The 25765-nt window shown below is 40.8% G+C and overlaps 2 protein-coding genes across 5 annotated transcripts in view; both read left to right on the plus strand.

Annotated features, from left to right (window-relative positions):
• Positions 1–19407, plus strand: part of tncb (tenascin Cb) — a 126415-nt gene extending 107008 nt beyond the window's left edge. For 2 of the 4 annotated variants that reach the window (XM_084729340.1, XM_084729339.1), the window contains exons 12-23: positions 2294–2566; positions 5156–5278; positions 7775–7918; positions 8399–8518; positions 8743–8886; positions 10260–10390; positions 10468–10600; positions 10814–10965; positions 13951–14047; positions 15779–15940; positions 16196–16359; positions 17898–19407. In XM_084729340.1, the coding sequence (XP_084585466.1) occupies positions 2294–2566; positions 5156–5278; positions 7775–7918; positions 8399–8518; positions 8743–8886; positions 10260–10390; positions 10468–10600; positions 10814–10965; positions 13951–14047; positions 15779–15940; positions 16196–16359; positions 17898–18008 (1754 nt within the window). In that variant the 3' untranslated portion in view covers positions 18009–19407. The remainder of the gene's footprint in view (positions 1–2293; positions 2567–5155; positions 5279–7774; positions 7919–8398; positions 8519–8742; positions 8887–10259; positions 10391–10467; positions 10601–10813; positions 10966–13950; positions 14048–15778; positions 15941–16195; positions 16360–17897) is intronic. The other 2 variants (XM_084729341.1, XM_084729342.1) reach the window with 1 other exon arrangement.
• Positions 19408–21562: 2155 nt separating this feature from the next.
• Positions 21563–25446, plus strand: b3galt8 (beta-1,3-galactosyltransferase 8). Its single transcript, XM_084729344.1, has 2 exons — positions 21563–22170; positions 23633–25446. Exons 1-2 carry the CDS (start codon positions 21760–21762, stop codon positions 24188–24190), a joined length of 969 nt encoding a protein of 322 aa, XP_084585470.1. The 5' UTR covers positions 21563–21759; the 3' UTR covers positions 24191–25446.
• The last annotated feature ends 319 nt before the right edge of the window (positions 25447–25765 follow it).

Raw genomic sequence — 25765 nt, forward strand, 5'->3', positions numbered from 1 at the left:
CTTGGGGGTGTGGAGGGATACGGGGTAGAGGGGTAGAAGTGGTGGTGGTGGTGGGAGGGTGAAATCAGTAGCAAGCTAGCACATGTTAGCTGATGGATGTGGCCCTCCCTCTCTTCCACTGACCAGCTAAAGCTGCCCGCCGGCTAATGAAGAGTGACAGCTCCCTGGGATTTGTCTGCTCTGCTTCTCATTTCCACCGCTTCTTCTCACAACAAATGCCTCAATGCGTTTTCCCTCACAATAAAAAAAGGGGTTTCAGGCTAGTTCAAGGACCCCTGAGACCCTCACATTTGGTGTAGTGTTTTAATGAGCAGTGGCGCTGGGCTTTATTGAGGCTTTCCTGAGCCCACTTATATCTGCGTCTATCCAGGCTGCTTTAAAAGCTCTGTCCGGTCCATGTATCCATCTGTGCTACGACCGGAAGTTTCTCTGGCTAATTAGCTTCGGTGGACTCATCCTCTGGAGAAGGAGAGCTTTTTCTCCAGCAGATGTAGACTCCTGCTGTCTCTCAGCCTCTCTTCCTATAACTGCCATTATTAGCTGCTGCTAATGATTGCTTAACTAACAGCTCTTACAGCACCACATGCACACACTCCCAGCTTTATGCACATAGTTATATGTCTGCACTGTACTGAGAACTGTTCTAAGAGAAGCAGCTGTTGTTTCACAAAACCTCTTTCCTTTGATGTCATTTCGAAATACACAAGAATGAGCTGGGTCAGTCCAGGGCAGTCACTTAAAAAAACAATACAGCTTGATTAAATTTAAAGGGACAGTTCATGCCAAAATCAAAAATACACATTTTCCCCCTGGCTTGTCATGCTAGTCATCCATCTAGATAATTTTGGTGTGAATTGCTGAGTTTTGGAGATATCAGCCATAGAGATGTCTATGGATGCCTTCGCTCTATTATAAGGAGAGTAAAAGGCTCTAGTATTGTGGTGCTCAAATAACCCAAAAAATACATACGAAAAATTCAAGAACTGTGTCTCAATCCAAATATCACAGCCTGGTTACTCAAGAGAATCCACAGATCTTCTTGTGAGCAGTTTTTATGTAGGAACTCCGTTATTCTGCTGTAGAATCTACTGGAATATATATATATATATGTATATAATTTTTTTCCTTTTTTTTTTTTTTCTTGGTGCTTTCAGCTCCATGAGTGCCATTTAGTTCCATTATAATCGAGAAAAGGCAGACATCTCTCTGGACGACATCTCCAAAACTCTGCAACTCACTACAAAACTATCTAGATGGATAAACTAAAATATGTGCCACGAGGCCTATGCCGATACTGTAGGATACTATTGGATGCCAATCTAATGTGCATGAGTCAAATGTGTCCTCTCAGCAACAGAAAGTATTATAAATGACTATGCATCCATGGTGTCCTCAGCTGTATATGTCTAGGTCTGTTTGGGATTACATTCAAGCCTTAACTTCTTACTGCTAGAAAGAAAGCAGTGCCTACACAAAACTGCTCGGTTTCGGTTTATCTTGAGTAACTGGGTCAGGTTTTTTTGAAAGAGACACTTGTTTTAAATTTTTCTAATGTTTTCTTTTTCTTTTTTGCCTTGAGCACCAAAAGCTCAGTGCCATTTATATGGAGAGAAGGCAGATCTCTCTATCATCTCTATCAAAAACTTTGCAACTCACACCAAAACTATCTGGATAGATAAATAGCACTACAGGCCAGAGGAAAAATATGTAATTTTGATTTTGGAGTGAACTGTCCCTGATTTCAGCTTTAGACAGACATAGAAATGCCCCCTGCTGAAGTGCAAGGCATGGCCTGTGGCCCTTAAACACAGTGATTATTTGATTAAATCAAATCATTACAGATTTAATATGTATTTTTTCCCTCCACATCCAAACAGTAGCTTGAATTCTGAATAAATAGTGTCTGCCCTAGGTCAGAGTAACGGATTGTTTTACTAAGATTTCCTGAAAATGTGTTCCTGTCATAGTCACAGTAGAGACATAATCAGTTCTTCATTTCACTAACCACAGCGGCTTTGATGGGTCCAGTTAGGATACTTTGGTTTGGCTCAACACTCTGCCCCCTGTTGCCTGCTCATTTCTTCCTCCTGTGTTTCTCACCAGACTTCAGTAAAACTCTTTCCACTCTGCTAACTCTGGCTCTTTGTTTGTTGACTGACTCTGAGCTTCCATGTAACCACTACTGGCATTTGCACAAAGACTGATACACTGTCTTTTGCTGCCATGTTCTTCAAATGTCAAAGCACTCTTAAGTCCCACAGAGGAGGAAAACTGACTTTCCCCTGTCACTCAGAGGCCGAACCAGAGGTGCAGGCTCTCCTAGTCTCCGATGTCACCCCTGAGAGCTTTACGCTGGCCTGGGTGGCCGAAGAGGACACCCTGGACACCTTTGTCATAATGGTCAGCGAGGCTGAGGGCCCAAGCCAACCAAGAGAGCTTGTGTTGGGTGGCGAGGAGCGGAGCACGGACATCACAGATCTCACAGAAGACACTGAGTACAAAATAGAAATCTTTGGGCTCATTTCGGGAAGACGTTCCAAGTCTGTACACGAGGGGGTGAGAACAGGTACACGGTGAAAAGACGGAAACAAGAAATCCAAGCTATCAACCAAAACTCTTGTCAACGTGGTCAATGTGGAATGACGTCATAGCGTTTCGGTGTTGTCTTTTATGGTAACAGCATGAAAACATGGTCATTAATACCTGTGTTCTAACATTTGTTTTATATCAGAAGTCTTTTTGTCTACTAACCTTGTAACAAAGTGTCACAGTGTTTTGTCCAGGGCACATAAAGGGATAGTTTGGGTTATCTGAAGAGTTAAGGTACTTATCCACAGTCAGTGTATTAGCTACAGTAGATGGTGGTTAGCACACTCCCAGTTTGGAGAAGCGGCAGGAGTACAGGTGTAGGAAGCTAAACAATGTACTGCTGTGGACAGGATCAGCAGCTGAACACACAGTTTATCACTTTCTCCACAGCCACCAGACTCCTTTGGCAAAAACATTTAACCTTGCAGAAGACAGAAGTTTTATTACTATACTATTATGTGAATCCAAAGTAACCTTTCAAAACACTTAAGTCACACATGAACACAAATGAACAGATCGAGGCAGCAGTGGACCAGCAACTCCTGTGAAGTAAAATTTTTGTTTTCACCAAAGCAGTCTGCTGGCTTTGGAGAGCGATATTTGGCTTATATAACAGCGGTTTCCTGGCAGAAAATGTTGTCTGACAGCAAGGTAAAGCAGTGAAAATAGACTAAATATAGCATATGTTTAAACTGATTGATTTTTTTAGATGTCTAAAATACATTTTGCTGCTGACCCTGTCCACAGCAGTACACTGCTCAGCTTCCGTGCTGGTGCTCCTCTCCACTTCTCCAAACTGGGGGCATGTCGACTGCCATCTACTATACGTAATACACCGACTGTGGATAGGCACTTCACAGAACAGCACTTCAAATCATCTGAATTGTGCCTTTAATGCTACAATTTGAAAAAGCTGTCTTTGTCTTTAGAAATGTATCGATTTGATGGTGATTCTTTTTCATGTTGACTAGCACTGGCTCTGTTGTGTGCCTTATGTCACTGGCTATGTGAGACACTGAACTCCTCAATTCAATGTTTCAACTTGTCTGTCTGTCTGTCTGTCTGGGCCTTTCACCACAATTCAAGTTTACAACAGTGTTGAAGAGCACACACTCTGGGTTCCAACAGAACCCTGATCTCAGGGCTCCAGACTGCTACTGACTGATATATGTGTTTACTGATCAACCTTCCATTATTAATAACAGGTCTTGTCCAGTCTGATATGATGGCTATGAAGCAACTATGCTGATGATGTATTATTATTGCAATATTGTCTTAGTTTTACTGGAGAATGTAATATCCCATGATGGTCTTAATGTGGTTTTAGATGTTTGTGCATCCTTTAGCACTTGGCTGTTCAAAAGGGGGGCCAGGACCACAAGGAGGTCTTCAGAGTTACTGCAGGGAATCTCCCAAATCATTGTTTGATATATATTTTTTCCCCCAAAATTTAAAATATGTCTGAAAGTACACATGAACACAAACGTAGCAAAGATAAATTAGACCATTTGTAAAAATAAAAAAAAAATGTTTCTTTGTAACTAAAGAGTAAGAGTCTCTGACATACGTTCCACCTCAGAAGCTATTGGTGAAAGTGCAGTGCGTGAGGCTAACGCAGTTAACATTAGCCGCTGACTCAGCAATTACAAGTAAATGCAAATGAGAGAAAACATGAAAATATTCAATGCAGTATATATAGGAGGGAGTCCCTAACCTGACAAACCTACAGACCTTTGCTTTAGTGAATAGAAATCTGGGTAAAAATTTGGTCTAATTTAAAGATGCTGGACAAAATTGGCTCATCAGCATTACAGCTTCAACCCAGCCTATCAGAAACAGCCTTGAAGACTGCTGTCAGTCGACCCCCACTCAGGACATTTACTCAGCTCTTTACTCTGCTCCTTTCATTGTGCTGTCTCCATCCTGTCCTCTTCCCAAATGTTGTCTTTGACTGCCTGGCCCCATGTGTTGGAGTCGCTCTTTGTAAACTGTGTGTGTGTGTGTGTGTGTGTGTGTGTGTGTGTGTGTGTGTGTGTGTGTGTGTGTGTGTGTGTGTATGTGTAGAGGGGGAGTTATCTGTGTCACATAGAGCGGGTGGCTGTGTCCCCTGTCCTCCCTGGGGGTAAGGCTTTACTCTTGGGTTGCGTGGCGCATGTTTCACTTTTGTGTTGCCATGAAATGGGGGCAAGTTAATCTCCTCAGGTCTGTCACGCAAGATACTGTGGCTTGCTGTTAGCTGGGCAGGGTCTCTCCACGAGCACGGGCCTCCCCAGGCCCCCTTTGTCTGTCTACCTCGCTCTCTCCCACACACTCTTTCTCTCACTGAGTGTGTGTTTTAGTGGTGACTCTGCCCAGCTATACTTGTGTGTCTCTTCTTGTCTGTTGCTTCAGTCTAAAACAGGAAATACTCACCACTGCAGTCGATTATTGTGCTTTTCTTGATGCTCAGTGACACACACACTGTCCTCCTGTCCTCAGCAGTCCCAGAGGCAGGACGCTTATTGACTAAGCCTTCTGTTTTTGTGTGTTTTGTCCCCACCTGCTGTTTCTGTCTTCTCTGTGCCAGACCTGGGTTCACCCAAGGGACTCCGCTTCTCTGATGTCACCGACACATCTGCCACCGTTCACTGGGTAGTTCCAAGAGCTCGGGTGGACAGCTACAGGGTCACCTATGTGCCCGCTCATGGAGGTCAGTGTGACACTCACTCACTGCTGAAAACAGGGAGAATCTGACCACTTTCTGCAGAACTGTCACTTGATTCAAGAAAACTGGAATAAAAAATGAAGGTAAAAGATTTATCCCCAACAAGCCTGGAGCTCTGATACATTAAGCACCAACTACATCTCTAAATAGACTTCTTCCAATAAGCTGAGTTTGAAATCAATATTTAGTATGTATTCCAGGTTAGGAATGACTTCATAGTCATGAATATTCTCACCTCTCTATCATCACTGATCTACCAGTGAACTGGATCCTCCCTCCTCTGCAGGGTGAACTCTTCTCCAATGATAGACTGATTCTGCCCCCTAGTGCCCAGAGAGGTATCTAAGCTGAATGAGGGACTCATTACTCATCAGAAAATCATGCAAACAACAAGAACAAAATAATATATTTGTATATATTTATATATTCATTCTTTTTTCAGTATGTTGAAACAAGTTCTAAATTAATTACTGGATTATGATATGACTGCTGTATATGATAGCTATGGATATCAACAACTAACGTCAGAACTAGTGTCTGGTGTAATCAGAATTTGGCCCTGGAACTGAACAGATTCTATTAACCCATAAATGTCAAGTTTTACCCTACAAATTGTGAGGTGACAGAGAAACATATGACACACAACTGTGATATACAGAGGAAACCAGAAGCAGAATGAGATTTTCCTTTCACCTTTTAAGTATCAATGTATGTCCATGTTGCCTTCGCTTTTCTGAACATTTTTTGAAGACACTATGTCATCATATTAGAAGTTGACCTGCAGATGTGGAGAACGTAGAGCAAGTATAATGCAAATAATTATATATGACGATGATATAAAGATAATATTTAGTTTATTGTTAAGCAGAGGTGAACAAGGCACACAGCTATTACTTCAGTCAAAGTATAGATTCTCCTGGTCAAATATTACTTCACAAGTGAAAGCTGTTCAGTTTTTTAATGTTCTTGCATTTTTGTATTGCTGCCACAATGTATTTACATTTAATGACTGAACCAACCTACTGAATACACTGACTTGTTAATAGAACTGTAGAATAAAGAGCTTGTATAATGTGCCACAAAGCTTGTCAATATTACAGAATTTAATCTATTAGCCCTGGGGGCCGTTTAATACTACATACTGCGTATATCTGACAAGATGAAAACAGATTTCTGAGAGGAGTTAAAGATACAGCTCACCCCAAAATTGAAAATAGCCCCTGTAGGGCTCTTTAATAGAAAGAAAGTAGTTCTGGTAGATTCTACAGCAGAAAAAAACGAGTTCCTACATAAAAACTGCTCACAAGAAGGTCTGTGGATTCTAACCACATTGTGATTTTTGGAAAGAGACACTGTGTTGAATTTTTCAAATGTATTTTTGGTGATTTGAGCACCACAACAGTAGTGCCATTTAGACACCTTAGGAGAGAAAGCATCTGTATACATCTGTACACCTGATATCTCCAAAACCCTGCAACTCACACCATAAAAATCTAGATGGATGAATAGAACTGCAGGCCAGAGGGAAAATATGTATTTTTGATTTTGGGGTGAACTGTCCCTTTAAGTCAAAAATGTTAAATAGATATTAACTAGAAACGTTATGTGTCAACAGTGGATTCAGAGAGGAGCTGATAGAGCTTGACATCTGTGCTTGAACCTGACGGGACCTGATGGGTTTGGGTCAGGTTGGGCCTTATTTCTCACATATTTCACAGGCTCATGTCAGGTTCAGACTGTTTTATATTTATTTATTTATTCATTTATTTGAAATTATCTACCCAATTAAGTTGTTGCCAGTTTCAATTCCCCAATGTATTGTGCCTGTCACTGAAAACTCCTGCTGTCTGGTACATAGAGGGAAGCTTGTTAAGAAAAATGTCAGGCTGGAATCAGGTTCGGGCTGAAATATGCTAACGAGGATCTGTTTCGGGTCAGTTTCGCACAGAATTTTGCTGGCATCGGGCCTCAGCAGGCTCAACTTTTAAAGCATGATTAAAGCTGTAGGAGCTCTGATACGACAACATGGTGAGCAAATCCATAATAATCCATAACAAGTCATTTGAACAAGACACACTGCTGAGAGGATAGAACCCTAACTGGCCTTAAAATGTAAATGCAAATCTAAAATAAATTACAAATACAGAGACAAAACTTAAAATATGAAGACTTATAATAACAAAATGCTATTAAACACAACAGATTTTCTGCTTTGTGTGTATGGTAAAACAAAAATGGTTAGAACATCCATCAATGGGGAAATTCATTATAATATTTAAAACATTTTATTTTGTCCCAGGGCTTGAAAAAATATAAGAAGCACGCAAATTTACACAACAATCTAGAGTGAGCTTCCTCTCTTCATGAGTCATTAAGTTATGTGACATCTAAGAGAATATCATCATCCAAAAAACACTGCAGCCCAGCTTCAGTAGCTGCACTTTTTTTCTCACAGATGAAACATGTTGTTTTGTCTCACAGGCACTGCTAAGACCCTGACAGTGGACGGCTCAGAGTCTCAGACTGTGCTGCCCAACCTGACACCTGGGGTCACCTATGAGGTCACTGTGGTCGCTGTCAAGGGTCAACGGGAGAGTGAGCCTGGATCAGACAGCGTCACCACAGGTAGTAGCTGGCACTATCAAACATACACTCAGTGATTATCTGAAGGCTGGATATGAAACTGTGTATTGGCAGTTACTGTGGTACTGTAATAACATGGTTGCAGAAGCTCGAGTACATTAGCTCACGCCTTGCATTACTATGGGTCTCCACCAACATCCTGAGTGACCCAAGTGATTGGATATCACTTCCCTGCTGTATGTGCAAATAAACACGTAGCTCCATCATTTCCATTTGCAAAGACCAAATGTGTTGTGAGAAATAACAAGTGCTAAATTTAAAGGAAGACCGAAATATTGAAAAAAAAAAAGTATGAAAGCTACTAGTTAGCAAAAACGAATGTGTTACAATGTTTGATTCAACTATTTCCTGTCAAACACATCTACAGTAATTTGTATCCATAGGCACATATGGCCACCTCACCCTGTGTGTGTGTGTGTGTGTGTGTGTGTGTGTGTGTGTGTGTGTGTGTGTGTGTTCCAGCTCTGGATAAGCCCCGCGGTCTGACTGCAGTCAACATCACAGACAGTGAAGCTCTGCTGCTGTGGCAACCCGCCATCGCTACTGTAGACGGCTACGTCATCACCTACAGTGCAGACTCAGGTATGTATAATCATATACACATGAATGTACACACAACATAATACACACAAAATACAACACAACAGCTCTTCTGCCCTCATCCATGAAATCAGTTTTCAAGGAGGGGAGGGATTCTGAGGGAGACATCGTGACCAATGTTCTAATATGAAGTTATTATATTTGTCCAAACATGTTATGCAGTCGGTCGCAGTGTTCTAACTTAAGGCCTGTTTGTTTTGCTCCAGTGGCTCCAGTGATGGAGCGTGTGTCAGGAAACGTTGTGGAGTTTGAGATGAGCTCTCTGACTCCAGCGACACACTACACTGTGAAGGTCTACGCTGTGAGGGACTTGGCCAAGAGTGCAGCCACTACAACTGAGTTTACCACCGGTGAGCATTCCTGAGACCTGAACTGTTCTCTTTAATGATTCAAACCAAATCAAAACAGCCATTTTTACCAAGTACAATTAAAGGGACAGTTTAGCCCCAAATTAAAAAAAAAAATAATAATAAAATAAATAAATATCAGTATAAAGAAAAAATAAGTACTTTTGATTTGAAGTGAGTCTCTTTATTGGAACTAGACTGTATTTTAATCTGAAACACTTGTGCATGATGTCAAAGTCTGAGATAATGAAGAGGAGGAACTCATTCAGACAAGAATCATGTACTGTACATATACTGTTGTTACTCCATGACTGTGTGATGTCATAAAATACATGATTGAAAGATTAAGTAAAACATAAAGGACATCACAAAAAGGGACTGAGACAAAGAGCACAATATGAACATATTGGGCCCTATCTTACGCCCGGCACAAAGCCATTGCGCCACCAGCGCAAGTGGTTTTGCTATCTTACACCAGCGCAAGTGCCATTTTTGCCATGTGTGTAAGGTACTAAACACACTTGCGCTGGGTCTGTGCCTCTGTGGGCGGGAGGTCTAAACATGAAGGCAAAACCAAGGCGTGGTCGGCGTGTTTGCTATCTTGTGCTCAGCAGCCCGCATGCGCTTTTGACCATCCAAAACCTGGGCAAAGTGCAAAGTCTGTGGTCTTTCAGGACAAGACAGCACCTGGCGGGCTTGGCTGAAACACACACGTCTTCACAATCTCAAAACACCTTCATTTATGGTCATTCTCTTCCTCACACGGGGGTGTGGATTAGTTAAATTTTGTTTGAACATATTTTCTGTCAGTACTTTACTAAGTGTAAATATTGAAGTTAAAAGCGTTCGTGTGTGTCTCGCGCTTGGCTGAGGCACACACATCTCCACAATCACAGAACACTTTTCACATTAATGTGAAACAGCCGTGCGTGGTGTGTCTTTAAACATAAACTCAATAATAAGGAAAAAATATATATATAATTATAAAGCCTAATAAATCTAAACAGACCTGCAAAGTGCACAGGGATCACAGCTGTCAGATTGTCTTTATCAGACGAGTCAGCATGACAGCTGGAGCAGCTGTAGTGTTTGTGTCTGCGTGTTTGTTATGATCCAGAAAAACAATGTTTAAACAATTATGATCTAGAACATATAAAATATACAAGACACTATATTAGAAACAGTTATGTGTGCTTCTATCAGAGCTGGTTGGATATATCTGTGCGTAATTTTGCACACTTGAAACTTCAGGAACTCTCTCTGGTGAATGGAAAAAGACGGCAAAGGTGGATTTGGACACACCTTGAATAAATTAAATCAATTGCGCCTCGCGCTTTCCACTTGCTCTTTAGATCAGCATTTTGTTGTGTTTGTAGATGTGGACGCCCCCCATGACCTGGCAGCCAGTAACATCCAGACAGAGAGCGGCATGCTGACCTGGAAGCCGCCTCGTGCTGACATCACCGGATACATCCTGAGCTTCGAGTCTGCAGATGGCACCGTGAGGGTGAGTAGACACGCTGGTACATTAAAGCTGTACAGTGTGTTTGTGAATTAACTGTGTGAACATGTGTCCCCCTGCAGGAGGTGGTCCTCAGTCCCACTGCTGTCTCCTATAACATGGCTCAGCTCAGCGCCTCCACAGAGTACTCAGTCAAGCTGCAGGCTATTGCTGGACCAAAGAGAAGCAGAGTCATCACAACTGTCTTCACCACCAGTGAGTGCACTTACATACGGACTCATCTCAAAAAGTGTCAAAAACTTTTCAGCAGGTGTATTTTTAACACTGTTAACAATGCAGAGGGAGGGCTGCTCTGGTGGCTCAGTGGGTCTGTTACATTTCATAAGGGTCTTCTTACTGTCTGTTTAGTCTACTTTGTTGATTATTCCATCATATCTGTTGTGTGTGTGTGTGTGTGTGTGTGTGTAGCTGGTGTGCTGTACAGATACCCCAAGGACTGCTCCCAGGCTCTGCTGAACGGCGACACCACATCAGACCTGTACACCATCTATCTGGGTGGAGACGAGAGCCAGCCAATCCAGGTCTACTGTGACATGACCACTGATGGAGGCGGATGGATTGTAAGTCACTGCCTAACGGGGACCTCCAGTATACTGTATGCTCAATATGTGTTCTTATTTAAACAGTAGTGGATAGAGTACTGAAAATATGTACTCAACTACAAGTACTGTTACATCACTAAAAGGTACAAGTGTTAGAAACATGTTTAAGTAAAAGTACAGTAAAAGTCATTTCAAAAACTACTCAGAGTATTTGTTACTGTGGTCCTGCAATTTCATGGTAAATAGGTGGTAATTACCTGGTAATATCTTTGAAATTTCTTAGAAATTACCCCCAAATTTCATGGTTAATTATGTGATAATTGGCAAGTACCCTTTTCATGTAGTGGGTGGTAATCAGTAACATATTAAATTTGCAGTTAATTTCAAAGAAAGTTAAAATTAAATTAATGAAATTTGTGGGTAATTTGAAGGTAAATTCAGAGACATTTAGAATATGTTGCTTTGTAATTACCACCAACTACATGAAAATGGTACTGCAAAAATACAGATGAAAGGTTTGGACATTCATTCAACTTGTACTCAGTACTCGATTATGATTTTTAGAGTAACTAAGTAAGTACATTACATAGTGTAATTAGTACTTAAAAGTAAAAGTACAGACTTGAAAATCTACTCATAAGAGTACCCAAAAAGACTACTTAATTCCAAACACATTCGTTACTTCAGGTTAAGTTCCTGTTACATAAAAATCCTTTGGAAGAAAAAAGAAAGAAAGAGAAAAGAGAGAAAAAAAAATCACATAATTACAAAAGCACCTACACTCTCTATCACAGTACTCCTATACAGGTAAACTTGTAACTGAATTGACAGGCAACCTAAGTATCCAAAAATGAAAAATTATAATGATAACTAGAAAATAAAAATGACAGCCATAATAATAATTAATTTGTCTGCCCCATGTGCACCTTCTCTTATCCATGATTTCTCCTGCCAACAGTATCTTATCATGGGGTGATAAAAGCGATGACAAGAGCAACAGCAACACAGATGATAATAATAATAAATTAAATAAAGATAGATTGCGGTATACATGTATAACACTGACTGACTAATAATAGTGAACAGAAACAGAAAACAGAACCAGATGAGTGGAGTCAGAAACTAGGGGGTTTTTATCACTTTACCCAGCATCTTGCCTATAAGTTGCTAGATAGTTTAGATAGAGTTTTTCCAGTAACTTTCAAACTTATCTTGTTCAAGCCTGAGAATGAATGTTAGCTTCTCCATTATAAAAATATCCTGAACCACTTTGATCCAATCCTCAGCTGTAGGAGAATATTTTGCCAACCATTTCCTTGTGATTTCTTTCTTACTCGCTAATAGTAGAATATTATACATATATTTGTTTTCATGTCCCTTCACAATGTCCGGTCTTAGCCCCAGACATAAGGTCTCAAACCCTGATGGAATCACTATTTTCATGATTTTCTCCATGTTCAATTTAATTTCTTCCCAATATTTTCAAATGACTGGGCAGTCCCAAAACACATGAAAATGTGTTGCCTTGTTCTCGCCACAGGAACTCCAGCAAGATGTACTACCTCCCAAAGAAGTCCTTTGAGCTGGAACTCTATAAAACCTAACTATACTTTTCCACCCAAATTCTCTCCAGGACAGAGCAGATGTACTTTTCCACTGTTGTAAAATTATTTTTTCCCATGTTTCCAGCTGCATCGTGATGTTACTCTCCTTCTCCAATTTCTCCTTTATATATGCAGTATTCTTCCTTACTAGCTCTTGCAACACCTTATATATTGTCGTTATATTTCCACATCCAGCTGAGTAGAAATATCTTCACTATACCCAAATTAGTTTGTTTCATATCTTTCTTTTTCCATTGTTTTCTCTAGGTAATGTCTAAGTTTTAAAAATCTATAAAAATCTTGATTAGTTAAACCAAATCGATTTTTAAGATCCTGGAATTGTCGCAGTGTGCCCCCCTCATAGAGGTCACTGTGTTTTATTAACCTTTTATCAGCCCACTGTTTAAATCTTGCATCCATCCTGTTTGGTAAGAAATCTGAGTCTTATCCTATCCATCTAATGATCCAGTATGGTTCTTTGGCCCTGTGCCAAATCCTAATGACATTTTTATCCATGGGTTTAAATGTCTTTTGGACAAGTAAACAACCCACTGTCCCCTATAACTGTTTGTAATGGGATATCACTAGATATCTGAGAAAGGGAACTAGATTCCACCTGGTCAGATAAGATTTAACACCAGTTTTAGGAATTCTTCTCGGGGGGAATCGGCCGGGGGTTCCAGTCCCAGTGCGACCGGTCGTCGGTGGGAGGCAGCTCCAGTTTCTCCCTCAGCAGATTTTCCACAAATGTTATCATCGATGTGGAGTTGCTCTCCGACCCTTCCTCTATGCCATGGATTCTTATATTCCCCCGTCTTGCTATTCCCTCTTGATCCGTTAGCTTCTCTTCCAACTTAGCCTGTAGCTTTAGCAGTTCCCTCGTAGCCTCCTCCAGCCCCGGCACTCTCTCCTCTGTCTCTGAAATTCACATTTCAGCTTCATCAACTCTGCTGTTAGTTGCCTTAATGTCCTCTCGTATCTCTTGGAGAGTGTCTGCATTTTCACGCTGAAACTCTCTCAGCTCTTGCAATATCACCTGCAAGCTAGCCATGTCCGCGTCCACCTGTAGCTCCCCCTTTTCAGGATGGCTAGCTGTGTTGTCCTCAACCGACTCTTCCTTGGCTGTTTGAGCCCTTTCCTTCATCTCTGAAACGTTTTTTTGTTTTGGTTTAGGCATGTTGTAAACGCCTCGTTAACTTCTTCTGTTAATATGAAACAATCTTTCAAGAAAATACGGCGTTTGTCTTAACGATTGAGGAGCTCTGATAATATGCTGCCTATCTCATGGCTGCTAGAGCAGAAGTCATTCTTAAGATTCTTTTGGAAGCTGTCATTCCATATGTGAGTTTATGGGAATCTCTGAGGATCAGTAAAAATCTTCTTGTCTTTCTCTTTGCAGGTATTCCTCAGACGTCAGAGTGGTCGACTGGAGTTTTTCCGCAACTGGAAGAATTACACAGCTGGCTTCGGTGACATGAACGATGAATTCTGGCTGGGTGAGTTCTAGTAGATATCAGAGCAACACATAAGGACATTGTTATATGCAGAGGTGCAAATGTACTCAAAGTACAAAAGTAAAAAGTCTTCCTCTGAGGGACATTTCTACTGACTGTTTCTGTGCAAAGCTAACTGAACCTCACCAATCTCCACCACAGAGTCTCCCTCTCTGTTTCAGCTTGTTATGTCTCTTGTCTCCTTTTTGTTTTCTTTTCTGTTTTTTTTCTATGTGTTATTGTTCTGGCCATTTAGGCTGATATCAGTCTTGATGTTGGACAGTGGTGCACAATGATGCAAAATAAAAATAATCAGTAATTCCCCTCAAATGCATTAAAACTAAAGTAACCACCCTGTTTAGAAAAAGTATGGAGTAGAGAGTACAGATATTTGTGTTCAAATGTAGGGAGTAAAAGTAAAAAGATGTCAGAAAAATAAATACTTAGGTAATGTACACATACCTGAAAAATCTACTTATGTACACTACCAAAGTATTTGTACTACTTGCATTTGTATCAAAGTATTTGTTACTTTGTCACAAATGTTACAAAGTATTAGTTACTTCCCACCTCTGGTCATAGGTCAAGGTTCCAACTGTATAGAAAAAAGTATAGAAGATATTGAAAAGTTAAATTGATGATTGAAAGTCCAACTTATGAAGAACATTTTAAAGTTTGAATGGAGTGAATGAATAGTGAAAGGGTGAAGATGAGTAATTAACTTCCACTAAAACTGATCCAGAAAAAGTTGAATATTTTTGAAAAGTGGGTTTTAAAAGTTGAGTAGAAGCTGAAATGTCCAGACAATGTGGAGTATTTTCGTGTTTGAATGGAGTTTTTAGCTGAAAATATGACTGAGTAGTTGACAGAAATTAATTTACACAACAAACAAACACCCCTGACGAGTGAACTTAACAGACTGTTTTAGCTGTTCTGTTATTTGACTCACCCTCTTAGTCATTAGATCCACATTACTGGTGATTATTTTTCAAAAATTCTCATTGTGTTAATATTTTGTGACAGCAGCACTAGTCATCCCTACAATATTGTCACAATGTCAGTATTGGGGTATTTGGTCAAAATATCTTCTTCAGGCCACAAACTGAGAATTTATGGTTTCCCTACAAACACAGTATGTCCCTGCAATGACACGACTGTGACATATCATTTGTGATGGTGTAACGGTGTTACTGTAACATTACAGTTACAACATTACAAAAAGAAGGAAATTAGTGAGATTATTCTTGCAAAACCTTTTTCCACTTGTTCTTAAGTCATAAAGGCAGGAGAGAAAACAAGTTAGACCAGACTTAGAATGGACTTTTTTCTCACTTTCCTCTCAAGGCTTCCATATTTCACTGTCATCCACTGCTGATGTGATGTATTTTGTGTAATTATATATTCATTGATCAACACAGACTCATAGATCGATTCTGATCAAACTCATGAAAAGTTCTACATTGACTGACTTAATTATAATTGTTACTATATTTTTGAGTTCTTTTGCATTAAAGAACCGAACATTTACCTGAATATACTGAAGATATAAAATACATACACTTTGAAATTTCAATCCAACTAAAGGTATCATCCATCAAATATTATTTAGTCTTATTAGTAATTAATAAAAGTACATTTTGATTTTTTTAAATGTGAAAAAAATGTGCCATCTGGTAATCTGATTGTTATTGTTGCTGTCTGTCCAGTTCATATATTGTCTCCTGTCTCACTCAGGTCTGTCCAACCTGCATAAGATCACAGCTGGAGGTCAGTACGAGCTGCGGGTGGACCTGAGAGACAAGGGAGAGACAGCCTACGCTCAGTACGACAAGTTCTCTGTTTCTGAACCTCGGACCCGCTACAAAGTCCACGTAGGAGGGTACAGTGGAACAGCAGGTAAAGCTGCTCCTGCAGCCTGCAGACAAACATGTACATAGTGCTGCAGTTTGTCTGTCAGTATTCTGTTTGTAGCACTCAGCTCCAAACACGAGTTCCTACTGAAGACATTTATGCATCTTTTATAACAGCTTACAAATATAGTTTCATGTCTACACATGTAGTGGCTAGTTGGTGCATAGTTTGTATCTCTAGTGTAGTTGCAGTGTTCATCTGTTCCTACCTCACTTCTCTGTCTGTTGTGTGTCTGTGTAGGTGACTCTATGACGTATCACCACGGTCGCCCATTCTCCACTTATGACCATGACAACGACATTGCCGTCACCAACTGTGCTCTGTCCTACAAGGGAGCTTTCTGGTATAAAAACTGCCACCGGGTCAACCTGATGGGACGATATGGAGACAACAGTCACAGCAAGGTACAGTCTGACTGCACAGCCTACAGCACAACTCATAGCACACTTACTGTCCTAAAATGGAGAGTGATTCTTAAGGCTCCTAGAGGGGCCCCTGGGGTCACTGAAGGTCCTTGGTGGAGTTCCATTATGACCTGATCAGACAAAGTGTGTTTTGCAGGGTGCAAAATGGCACACTGCCTTTTTGTTGGGAAAAAAAAGAGCAGTGCAGTTTTTCAAATTGTTGCCATGCAACCACCGAATCAGCTGTCCTCATCCTAACTCTGATTTTGCTGTGAAGTTAACTCTGTGTACTTTTTTATTTTGGTTGCTTAGCTAAGTAAACATCTGCATAAATAATGGACAGGCAGAGGACATTGTCTCTGGCTCTGGTTTCCAAATACTGGACACAGGGATCAGAGATACGTGTGTGTTCGTGAGGCCCTCAGAAAAAAAGAAAAAAAAAGAAAAGAGAAATCACAGGCTTCCAGCTTGTCCATGGAGATGTTGAAAGTGAGCTAACATTACCTTAACACAAACCTTCAACTGTATCTTACCAGTTAACTATTAGTGAATGAAAACATCTTAAACTAAATCTCAAGTTCTGCTCGAATTTCAGGCTGCCATTTTCTGTTCAAATCCTGGTAACTGGAGTTGGTAAAACTGTACAGCTCCAGGTGCCCAGCAACAGCCACCACTAGATCTTCTGCCATGATTGTCATTTTCCAGCATCTGCAATTTTTTTGTCACCAATGGAGAAGGCTTGTGTCTCAATGATCCATTTGGATGATGGGAAAAAAACGCAAATGACATTGGGCACTTTCTGATCTGAGTAAACGTTTTTTCAACTCGATTCATTTAGAGCATTCCTGCAAAAATATCAGACACTCCAAATGTCTAAAACGCAAGACTCCCAGGGCACATTAGCAGTGCACCTAATATACCTATAGAAAACAACTGGCATTGAGTGACTGGGGGCCACAGTCTCTGAGATAGGGGTTTTCCAGCAGAGGGCTCAGGTGTAACTGAAGGGGATCTGGGGGGTCTCTAATGGGGTTTTATTGACCAACAGTTAGGATCCCCTTCAGAGGGTTTAGAGAGTCTTTGATGGTTTATTATGGGGTTCTTGAGGTCACTGAGAGAGTTCCACTGGTGGCTCTGTAAAACAGATTCATTTCATTGTTATTTAAACTGTTAGGAAATATCTCAGTCATGAAACTAGCTATGGATGCCAAATCCAAAAAGGCGAGTTTCAGAGAAATATATATTATCATTTATTAAACATATAAATATTTGATAGTTCATAGTTTGGCTCAAGACATTTTTTTTTCTTTTCTAGCCAAAAAGTCTCTTTTGATAGTAAAGGTTGCTGACCCCTGTCCTAGACATTTAAACTCCTGCTTCCATTCACTCCTACGTTTTTGTTGCCGTTTTGTTTTGGAACCCTGAATCTTGATGTTCTTGTTGGTTCCTTGGCTGTAATATGAATCTGTGACAGGAACATGGCTCAGAACCTTCACCTCTATGTTGACTGACATCATTTGTCATCTTGTCCTGTCCAGGGTGTGAACTGGTTCCACTGGAAAGGCCACGAGCACTCGATCGAGTTCGCTGAGATGAAGATCAGGCCGTCCAACTTTAGAAACCTGGAGGGGAGGAGGAAACGATCATAAATGATCCATCACCGACAAAAACAACAACAACAACAACAACAACAACAACAACACTGCTACTACTCTGTCTGGACTCCCCATAAACCACCTCTACTCCCACACCCACACACCCTGCAGCAACCAAAGCCACTGCCAAGAGCCCTGCTGCCTCCACGCAAAACCAACACACCTTCTTCCCTCCTCCCATTCGCTCACAGTTCAGCCTCGTCTCCATTACTCACCCCTCTCTCCCCCCTGTGATGATGCGGTTGTGGAAATGCTGCCAGTGTGGAAATCGATGTGCATGTTACAAACTGGACTTAAATCAAGCCCACACAGATTCTACTCACGCACCAAAGAGAGCAAAAACAACTCCATCTCCCCTGATTCTAACCCTGTCTCTTGTGTTGCAGCATTTGTGGGGAGGCGAGTGTGCAGCTTGGGCATTATGTTGTGTACAGTAATTAATACAATCCCCTGTTTCACATCCTAGCCACATGTAGGGTTTTACAGAAAGGACAGGCTGTTTATAGTACAATGTGGTCTTGTTTAGGTTCAGGGTCTCTTTGCTAAAACCGATAATTCAACTGGATTATCCTAGAAATGTTATTCCTTGTACGGAACTGTACATGTATGCATCTGATTAAACATTTGAAAAGGGATATTCCTCAGACGGCACTGCTCAGATGTCAGATGTCTCCATCTAACTGGCCATTTGTCTGTCTTTGTGCGACTTAACTTGTCTCAGTGTCACTTTATCCTCCCCTGGTTCCCTCATCTCCCAAAACATAAGCCAACATCTGAGCTGATAGAGATGGAAATGAAAAGAGACAAAAAAAAGTCCCATGTCCATGTGGGTGGCGATGTTTCCATTCATCATGTGAGCCCCTGAGGGCATCATGCTCCAGCCACAGTATTGTGTTTTAAAAAGCTAAAGAAGAGCGAAAAGAAAAGCTGATGTGTTTTTGATTTGTTTTGTTTCGAGGCAGGACCTGTTATTCAGTATATAATGAGATGCGGATGAAATGCGGTGATTAGTTTTTTATTTCGTTTTGCAAAATGTGAATACAGTGCATATATGTGGAACAAGAGAATGTCATGTGTTGTTCACACAAAACATGTTTGATGGCCAATTCAAAAATGAAGTCCAATTGACGTAGTGAGGTCTCTATGCTTATGTTGATGACACTAGTGTTTGAACAGGCCAAAACTAGAGAACTAGTTACTGTATCTACCCTCCCAACTCCCCCCACCCCTACACCCACCCCCACCCCCTGCTCCAGCAGCATACTAAACCACTGACCATCTAAAGAATGCCTGTGTAAATTAAGTTTGTTTCTATTGTTTTGTTTGTTTATAACTGGGTGAACAACAGGTGTTTCTCTGTAAACTGTATTACAATAAAACAGTTCATTTAAAATGATGGTGTTCAGGGGTTTTCTCTCAGAAGGTGGTGTTGACGTATCACTAGTCTGATGTATCAATATGATCCATACTTTCCTGAAAAACCTGTTGCATGCAATCTGAAGACATGTCTTCCGTCCTCTGGTGGACTATCAGTGCATTGCAGGTCAGTAGGCTGCCTCTGAGTGCAAAATCCAACATGGCTGCCTTCAGTCTCATGGTTCTAGCAGGGAAATTCCTGGCAACGCTTCAATTTCCAGGTCCTATTATTTCATGCTAAATAGGTAGTAACTACCAAGTACCATTTGAAATTTCTTAGAAATTACGTCCAAAGGTGTGTGATAAATAGCATGTTCCATTTTCATGTAGTGTCTGGTAATTACCATGTAACATATATGACATTTCTTAGAATTTACCCATAAATACCCCCGAATTTCATGGTTAAGTATGTGATGATTAGCAAATGTCATTTTAATTCAAGTAGGTGGTAATTACCATGACACATATTTGAACTTGAACACATTTACCCAAAATTTCATAGTAAATATGTGATAGTTAGCAAGTATCATAATTAATTAATGATCACATACTTACCATGAGATGGTAAATATGTGGGGTAATTTGAGGGTAAAGTCAAAGAAATTTCAAATATGTTACTTAGTAATTACCAACTATTAACCATGAAACTGGGAGACCTGTAAATTGAAGCATTACCAAGCTCAAGGTCCGCTTTTGTCTCGATGTTCTGAAAAGTCCAGCTACACATAAAGAGCTTCCACCAGGAAGTTTCTGCTGGTCCCTGTTAATTTACTCACACTTAACAATACAGGATGCACATTTGTGAAGAGTTACTCAGGAATGAGTGAGGGACGAATCAGGAACCACCTGAACGCAGGGTTCTTACAGGTGCTGGAAATCCTTGAAAACACCTAAATTTTACTGTAGCATTTTCAAGGTTTGAAAAGTACATAGATTTTGGATAAAGTCCTTAAAACTGCTTGAACTTACTTTCACTGAATGAGTAATGAAGAGGATTTTACTGAAAATAAATGTATTATTCAAGTGATTTTGAATGATTGTTTTATATCAGCTCAGCCTGGTTAGGATGCCACGTCTACTTACAGACAGGTGAGACATTCTGAAGCATGAAATGTTTTTTCCTTTGATTTGGCATCCTTATGTAGAATCCTAAAAAAGAAACATAATTTTGGTTGTGTATAACAGTAACAACTGATTTAATGTGATGAAGAAATGGAATGGGGCCTGAACATTTTCAGCATATATATGTATATAAAAATGTCATTTAGCACTTGCTTGTGCTTGCTGAAGCGTACTGGAGGCTGGTTCTAGGTTTTGGGAAAAGCTCTGGGAGAAATGAGAGCCGGCCCTGGACATGGTGAACCTGCAGAGTAGAATTTCTTTCTTTCAATAAAACCTTTCCTGGAATTGTGATTTAATACTCTTGACAATTTAGAGATGACAGGACAAACATTTTCATCTTAAGGAAATGCATTACACTTCCGTATGAAGGCCTGCTTGCTGCCTGGATTATGCTCAGAGACAACGAGTGAATGAAACAAAACATTTATACACTGTGCAGGATCCATGCTCATGTCCAGTACTTTGATTAAGGGACAAATGATCATTTCAATTAAATGTTAATAAAAATCTTCATCACTGCTGACTTCTATGTATCATGTAATAACAACAACGACAACAACAACAACAACAACAACAACAACAACAATAATAATGATAATAATATAATAATACATTTTATTATTATTATTATTGTTATTATTATTATTATTAGTAGTAGTAGTATAATGATTCACTACAAACTCAATCACTGTTACCTGTAAAGCTGTGATGTTTTCCTTGAGAATAATAATCTGATTTGATGCCCCGCCCACTGTCATAAATGTGTATAAAATGGACCAATCATAGTGAGGCTCTTACATCATCCTGACCATCGAGAAAACCTGTTTCTTTCTTGCCCGCTGGGTTTGTTTGTTCCGTCATATCTCACTCCACCCACCGTCCCTAGTGGTTCTATCTGCAGACTGACAATGGCTGCAGGACACACCTACTGCAAGGTACACCCCCTTCAGACTACCTAATAGGTTGATGAGCAGAGCTCAGGGGGTGTGTCCTGCAGTTCAGCGTGTCTGCAGACTGCAGCTTGACTCTCGTCTTCTCGGCGGTATTTTTCCTGATACCTCGCCCTGCTGGGACTTCAGGCTGGCGGTGGGAGTGGCCGCTCCACTGGCCCTTCGGACGTCCAAGCATGTTGCGGGACTTCCCGATCGGTCCTGTCTCATGTCGGACTGGGACCTGGACGACAGAGTGAACAGGGGACTTCGGTGAAATGAGGATAACTTTCTCGTGGAGGCTAGTGAAGTTTCTCACCGCCTCGGTCGTGTTGATCCTGTGTGCTCAGGTCCTACTGAGCAGGGTAACACCGAGTAAACATCCGCCAAAGCCTAGTCCCCTCCCTGCGGAGGAATACAGGCTCCTATCCCCTCAAACATACCGGTATGTCCTCAATCAGCCAGCTATGTGCAGGGACAGAAGTCCATTTCTCGTTTTTATGGTCCCAGTGTCCCCTCTGGAGTCTGCAGCTAGGGAGGCCGTCAGGAAGACATGGGGGGCTCCAAGCCAGGACACCCTCACTCTGTTCTATGTGGGGCTCCCTGAGGGAGGACAGGTGTCCAACGTTCAGGATCAGCTGGAGGAAGAGAGCAGGAGACATACAGACATCATCCAGATGGACTTCCAGGTAGGACTGTCACCATGCCACTAAACTTTGATACAGTATTAGTTGAGATGTCATTATTTGTATCTGTATCTACCAGCCAATAGAATGATCTGTCTCTGTTCCTGTATCCTCCAGTGGACCAACATGGGACCTTACTTAAGAAAATATATGAAAATGTATGAATATATGAATGATGAATGATGGGTCAGTTTCACAGACAAGGCCCAAACCTAGTCCCGGATTAAAGTGCCTGTTTAAGCTTTCCTAACTAACAGTGCCTTTCACAGACTTATCTTAAAAAAAGTGATTTTAAGTGATTTAGTCTGTTCTGGATGCAAAACTGACTGCAAATAGGAGGATTAGAGTTAGTCTAGAACTAATCTGAATCTTTAATTAATCCCTAAGGCAGGTTTGTCTGTGAGGGTACATTGGCTTTTTATAATGTTTAAATCAGGGGCCCCAAACTTTTTCTCCAAAAGTGAAATTTAATGGGCCACAGGTCACTGTGTGTACTGCTAAGATGCAAACTGTTGCAGAATCCAAGTTCCCTTTACTGACTGACTTTCTGTGCAAAGTGTCACTCTGCCTTCTCTGCTCAGATTATGAAAGATAATGAATAATTAGAATTAATCATCAGAATAATTAGTAATAATTACATATTTAAAGAGTTTAAGATTATAGATTATTCATTGGAGAGGGCAGGTAAAGACAGACAGGAGAGGTAGAAGGGAGTAATGGTGGAAAGAGTACTGAAAATTTGCCCTGAAGTACAAGTACTGTTAGATTCTAAAAAGTTTACTCAATTACAAGTTAAAGTACTAGGGTTCTATAAGTACAAAGTATTTGTCTCAAAAGGTACAGTGAGGTTTCCATCCTCACTAAAGTTTTTTGATAAATATTTTGCTTCTGCTGTTGTTTTGCATCAAAATTCACTTCTGGACTTTTTCTATTCCATTCTGGGTTTATGTGAGCACTATTAGTTTCTTACCTTACTCCAAGACTCCATCATCCCCAGAGGGGACTTTGCCTCTCTATAGATGACCAGAAGTGGCCGTGGTTTATACCAGAAGTGGGACGTTACAAGTAGTTCATGCAGAAATGAAAATTCAGTCACTATCTACTCACTACTACTAGGAGACTTGGATTTCACCAGATGAGCAGTATGGAAGCATTTTTTGTCGGTATTCTGTTGTTGTTGTGAAAACTGGTCACCATTCACTTCCATTGTTTGGGAGATTAAAGCTGTTTTCCTGTGAAACTCCAGAAGTGTTTTGTGGATTAAAAAACTAAATCTGAATTTCAGTCGGCATGAGGGTGAGCAGATAATAACTGAATTTTCATTTTTGGGTGAACTATCCCTTTAAATTGGGCAAATGTTGTATTTTCTACCCTAATGTTCATTGACAATACAGCCAACAAAACATCAAAATGATTTATTATTGTCAAATAATTAATAATGAATTTTCTGGAACCTTAATTCCAGGACACTTACCAGAACCTGACTATTAAGACCATGATGATGATGAACTGGCTGGGGACCCACTGTCCCAACACCTCCTACGCTATGAAGGTGGATGCTGACATCTTTGTGAATGTCGTCTTACTGCTGAGACGTCTGAGGAGCTCCCCCCAGCAGGCCTTCATCACCGGCTCCGTGATCAGTGATGGCAGGCCGAGGAGAGACCAGAACAGTAAGTGGTACGTGTCAGAGGAGCTGTACCCTGAGGACAGCTTCCCCTGGTACGTCTCTGGAGCCGGGTATGTCTTCTCTGCAGACCTGGCCTCCAGGATCTCCTGGGCGTCCAGGTTTGTCCCGATGATCCCCCTGGAGGATGTTTACGTGGGGTTATGTCTACGTGTGCTGGGCGTCCGGCCGGTGTACTCCCGCACCCTGCTGACCCTCAGGAACCTGTTTGAAGTCAGGAACCTGGAGTATGACAGGTGCATGTTCTCCCAACTGGTCATCGTCAACGGGTTTAAACCATCACAGCTTCTGCACATCTGGCAGGACTTCACCAAGGACCACCACACCAGCTGCTGACAGCAAGCAGGAGGGTCTGAAACAAGATTTCAAATCATGAAACAAGTAGCCTGATGAAACAAAGCCATTAGACACACAGCCATAAGGGGGTGGTGGGGCTCAGAGGAAAGGGAGAGGGGTCTGTTTAGTTGAAGTGGCAAACAGAAGAAAGTCTGGAATGGATAATGTAATTATCAGGGAGTTTAACAAATGAGGAACTTAAAGCCATATAAAAGAATGTAGTTCTGAAACATTTATGAATCAGTCAACATTTATTTTGATAACTGATCAAATCAGAGCTGTGTAATGAATCATAAAATAACCACAATATGTCAGCAGATAATATCTTTAAATGGCTTGTTTAGTCTGATGAACAGTCCAAAAGCCAAAGATATTCAGGTTCCAGTCACATCAGGAAGACCTCTGTTTAAAGGGATAGTTCACCCCAAGATGAAAATTCAGTCATTATCTACTCATTCTCATGCTAATTAAAGGTCAGGTTTAGTTTTTTAGTCCACAAAACTCTGCTGGAGTTTCACAGGAAAACAGTGCTGCAGAATATCCCAAACAATGGAAGTGAATGGTGACCAGTTTAAAACAAAAAAAAAAAACAACTGAATAAAAATTTAAAATACCTCCATATTGTTTGTCTGGTGTAATCAAATCCTCCTATAGCCCCAACATGCCAAGTTGATTAAAATATGTTATTTACACCATGTTTTTAGTCTGAATCTTCACTGTAGATCCTTAGCTTGGAGCACATTCACGTGCACACTGTCTGAACTGGGTGTGTGTGGTGTGATGGTGTGCAAACAGCATGTTGAGACTTGAGGAGACTGGGATTACGCCAGACAAGCAGTATATCACCGTTCACTTCCCTTGTCTGGGAGACTCTGCAACACTGTTTTCCTGTGAAACTCCAGCAGTATTATTCAGACTAATAAAATAAACCCGGCCTTCAGTCTGCATGAGGGTGAGTAGATAATGACTGAATTTTCATTTTTGGCTGAACTATCCCTTTAACCCGTCTGGTGCTGCAGTATATCTCCTGTGTATCTCTGAAGCACCTTGTAACTCTGGTTTTGAAGGGTGCTATAGAAATGATGTTTACACCATTACTCATGTAAGACAAAAAATCCAACCAATCATTAGCACGGAGAAGCTGGAAGCAGGAAGTGTTTGTCATTGATCACTCAATTGCAACATTTCTAATAGATAATGAAAGAAAGTGCTAACTGCGGCCTTAAAAGAATGTTTGCTGTGTTCTCTGTTTCAGTCTCACTGGTGAGACAACATTCTTTACTCAGCAGTCCATTAAAGAGACAGTGCTCCATCTATTTTATCCAAAGAGCTGGAAAAAAGTCATATCATTTTAAAGGAACAGTTCATCTCAAAAATACATATATTTTCCGTCTTACCTGTAGAGCTTTTTATTTGTCTTCACAGTTTTGGTGTGCACCACAGACTTTTGGAGATATCGGCCTTCTCTCTCATATAATGGGACTAAATGGTACTCAGCTTGTGATGCTCAAAAAATACATTTGAAAAATTCAAAACTAGTGTGTCTTTCTGGAAGTCATGACCTGGTTCTTGAGA

This window comes from Lutjanus erythropterus, chromosome 10 (genome assembly GCF_056507025.1).
Source record: "Lutjanus erythropterus isolate fLutEry1 chromosome 10, fLutEry1.hap2, whole genome shotgun sequence".
Classification (NCBI taxonomy): domain Eukaryota; kingdom Metazoa; phylum Chordata; class Actinopteri; order Lutjaniformes; family Lutjanidae; genus Lutjanus; species Lutjanus erythropterus.

Bases quoted from the DNA above. Each gene is read 5' to 3' on its own strand.
- b3galt8 (XM_084729344.1), top strand. From the start codon at position 21,760: ATGAGGATAACTTTCTCGTGGAGGCTAGTGAAGTTTCTCACCGCCTCG. The intron at 22,171-23,632 runs GTAGGACTGTCA...CCTTAATTCCAG, and splicing joins TCATCCAGATGGACTTCCAG to GACACTTACCAGAACCTGAC.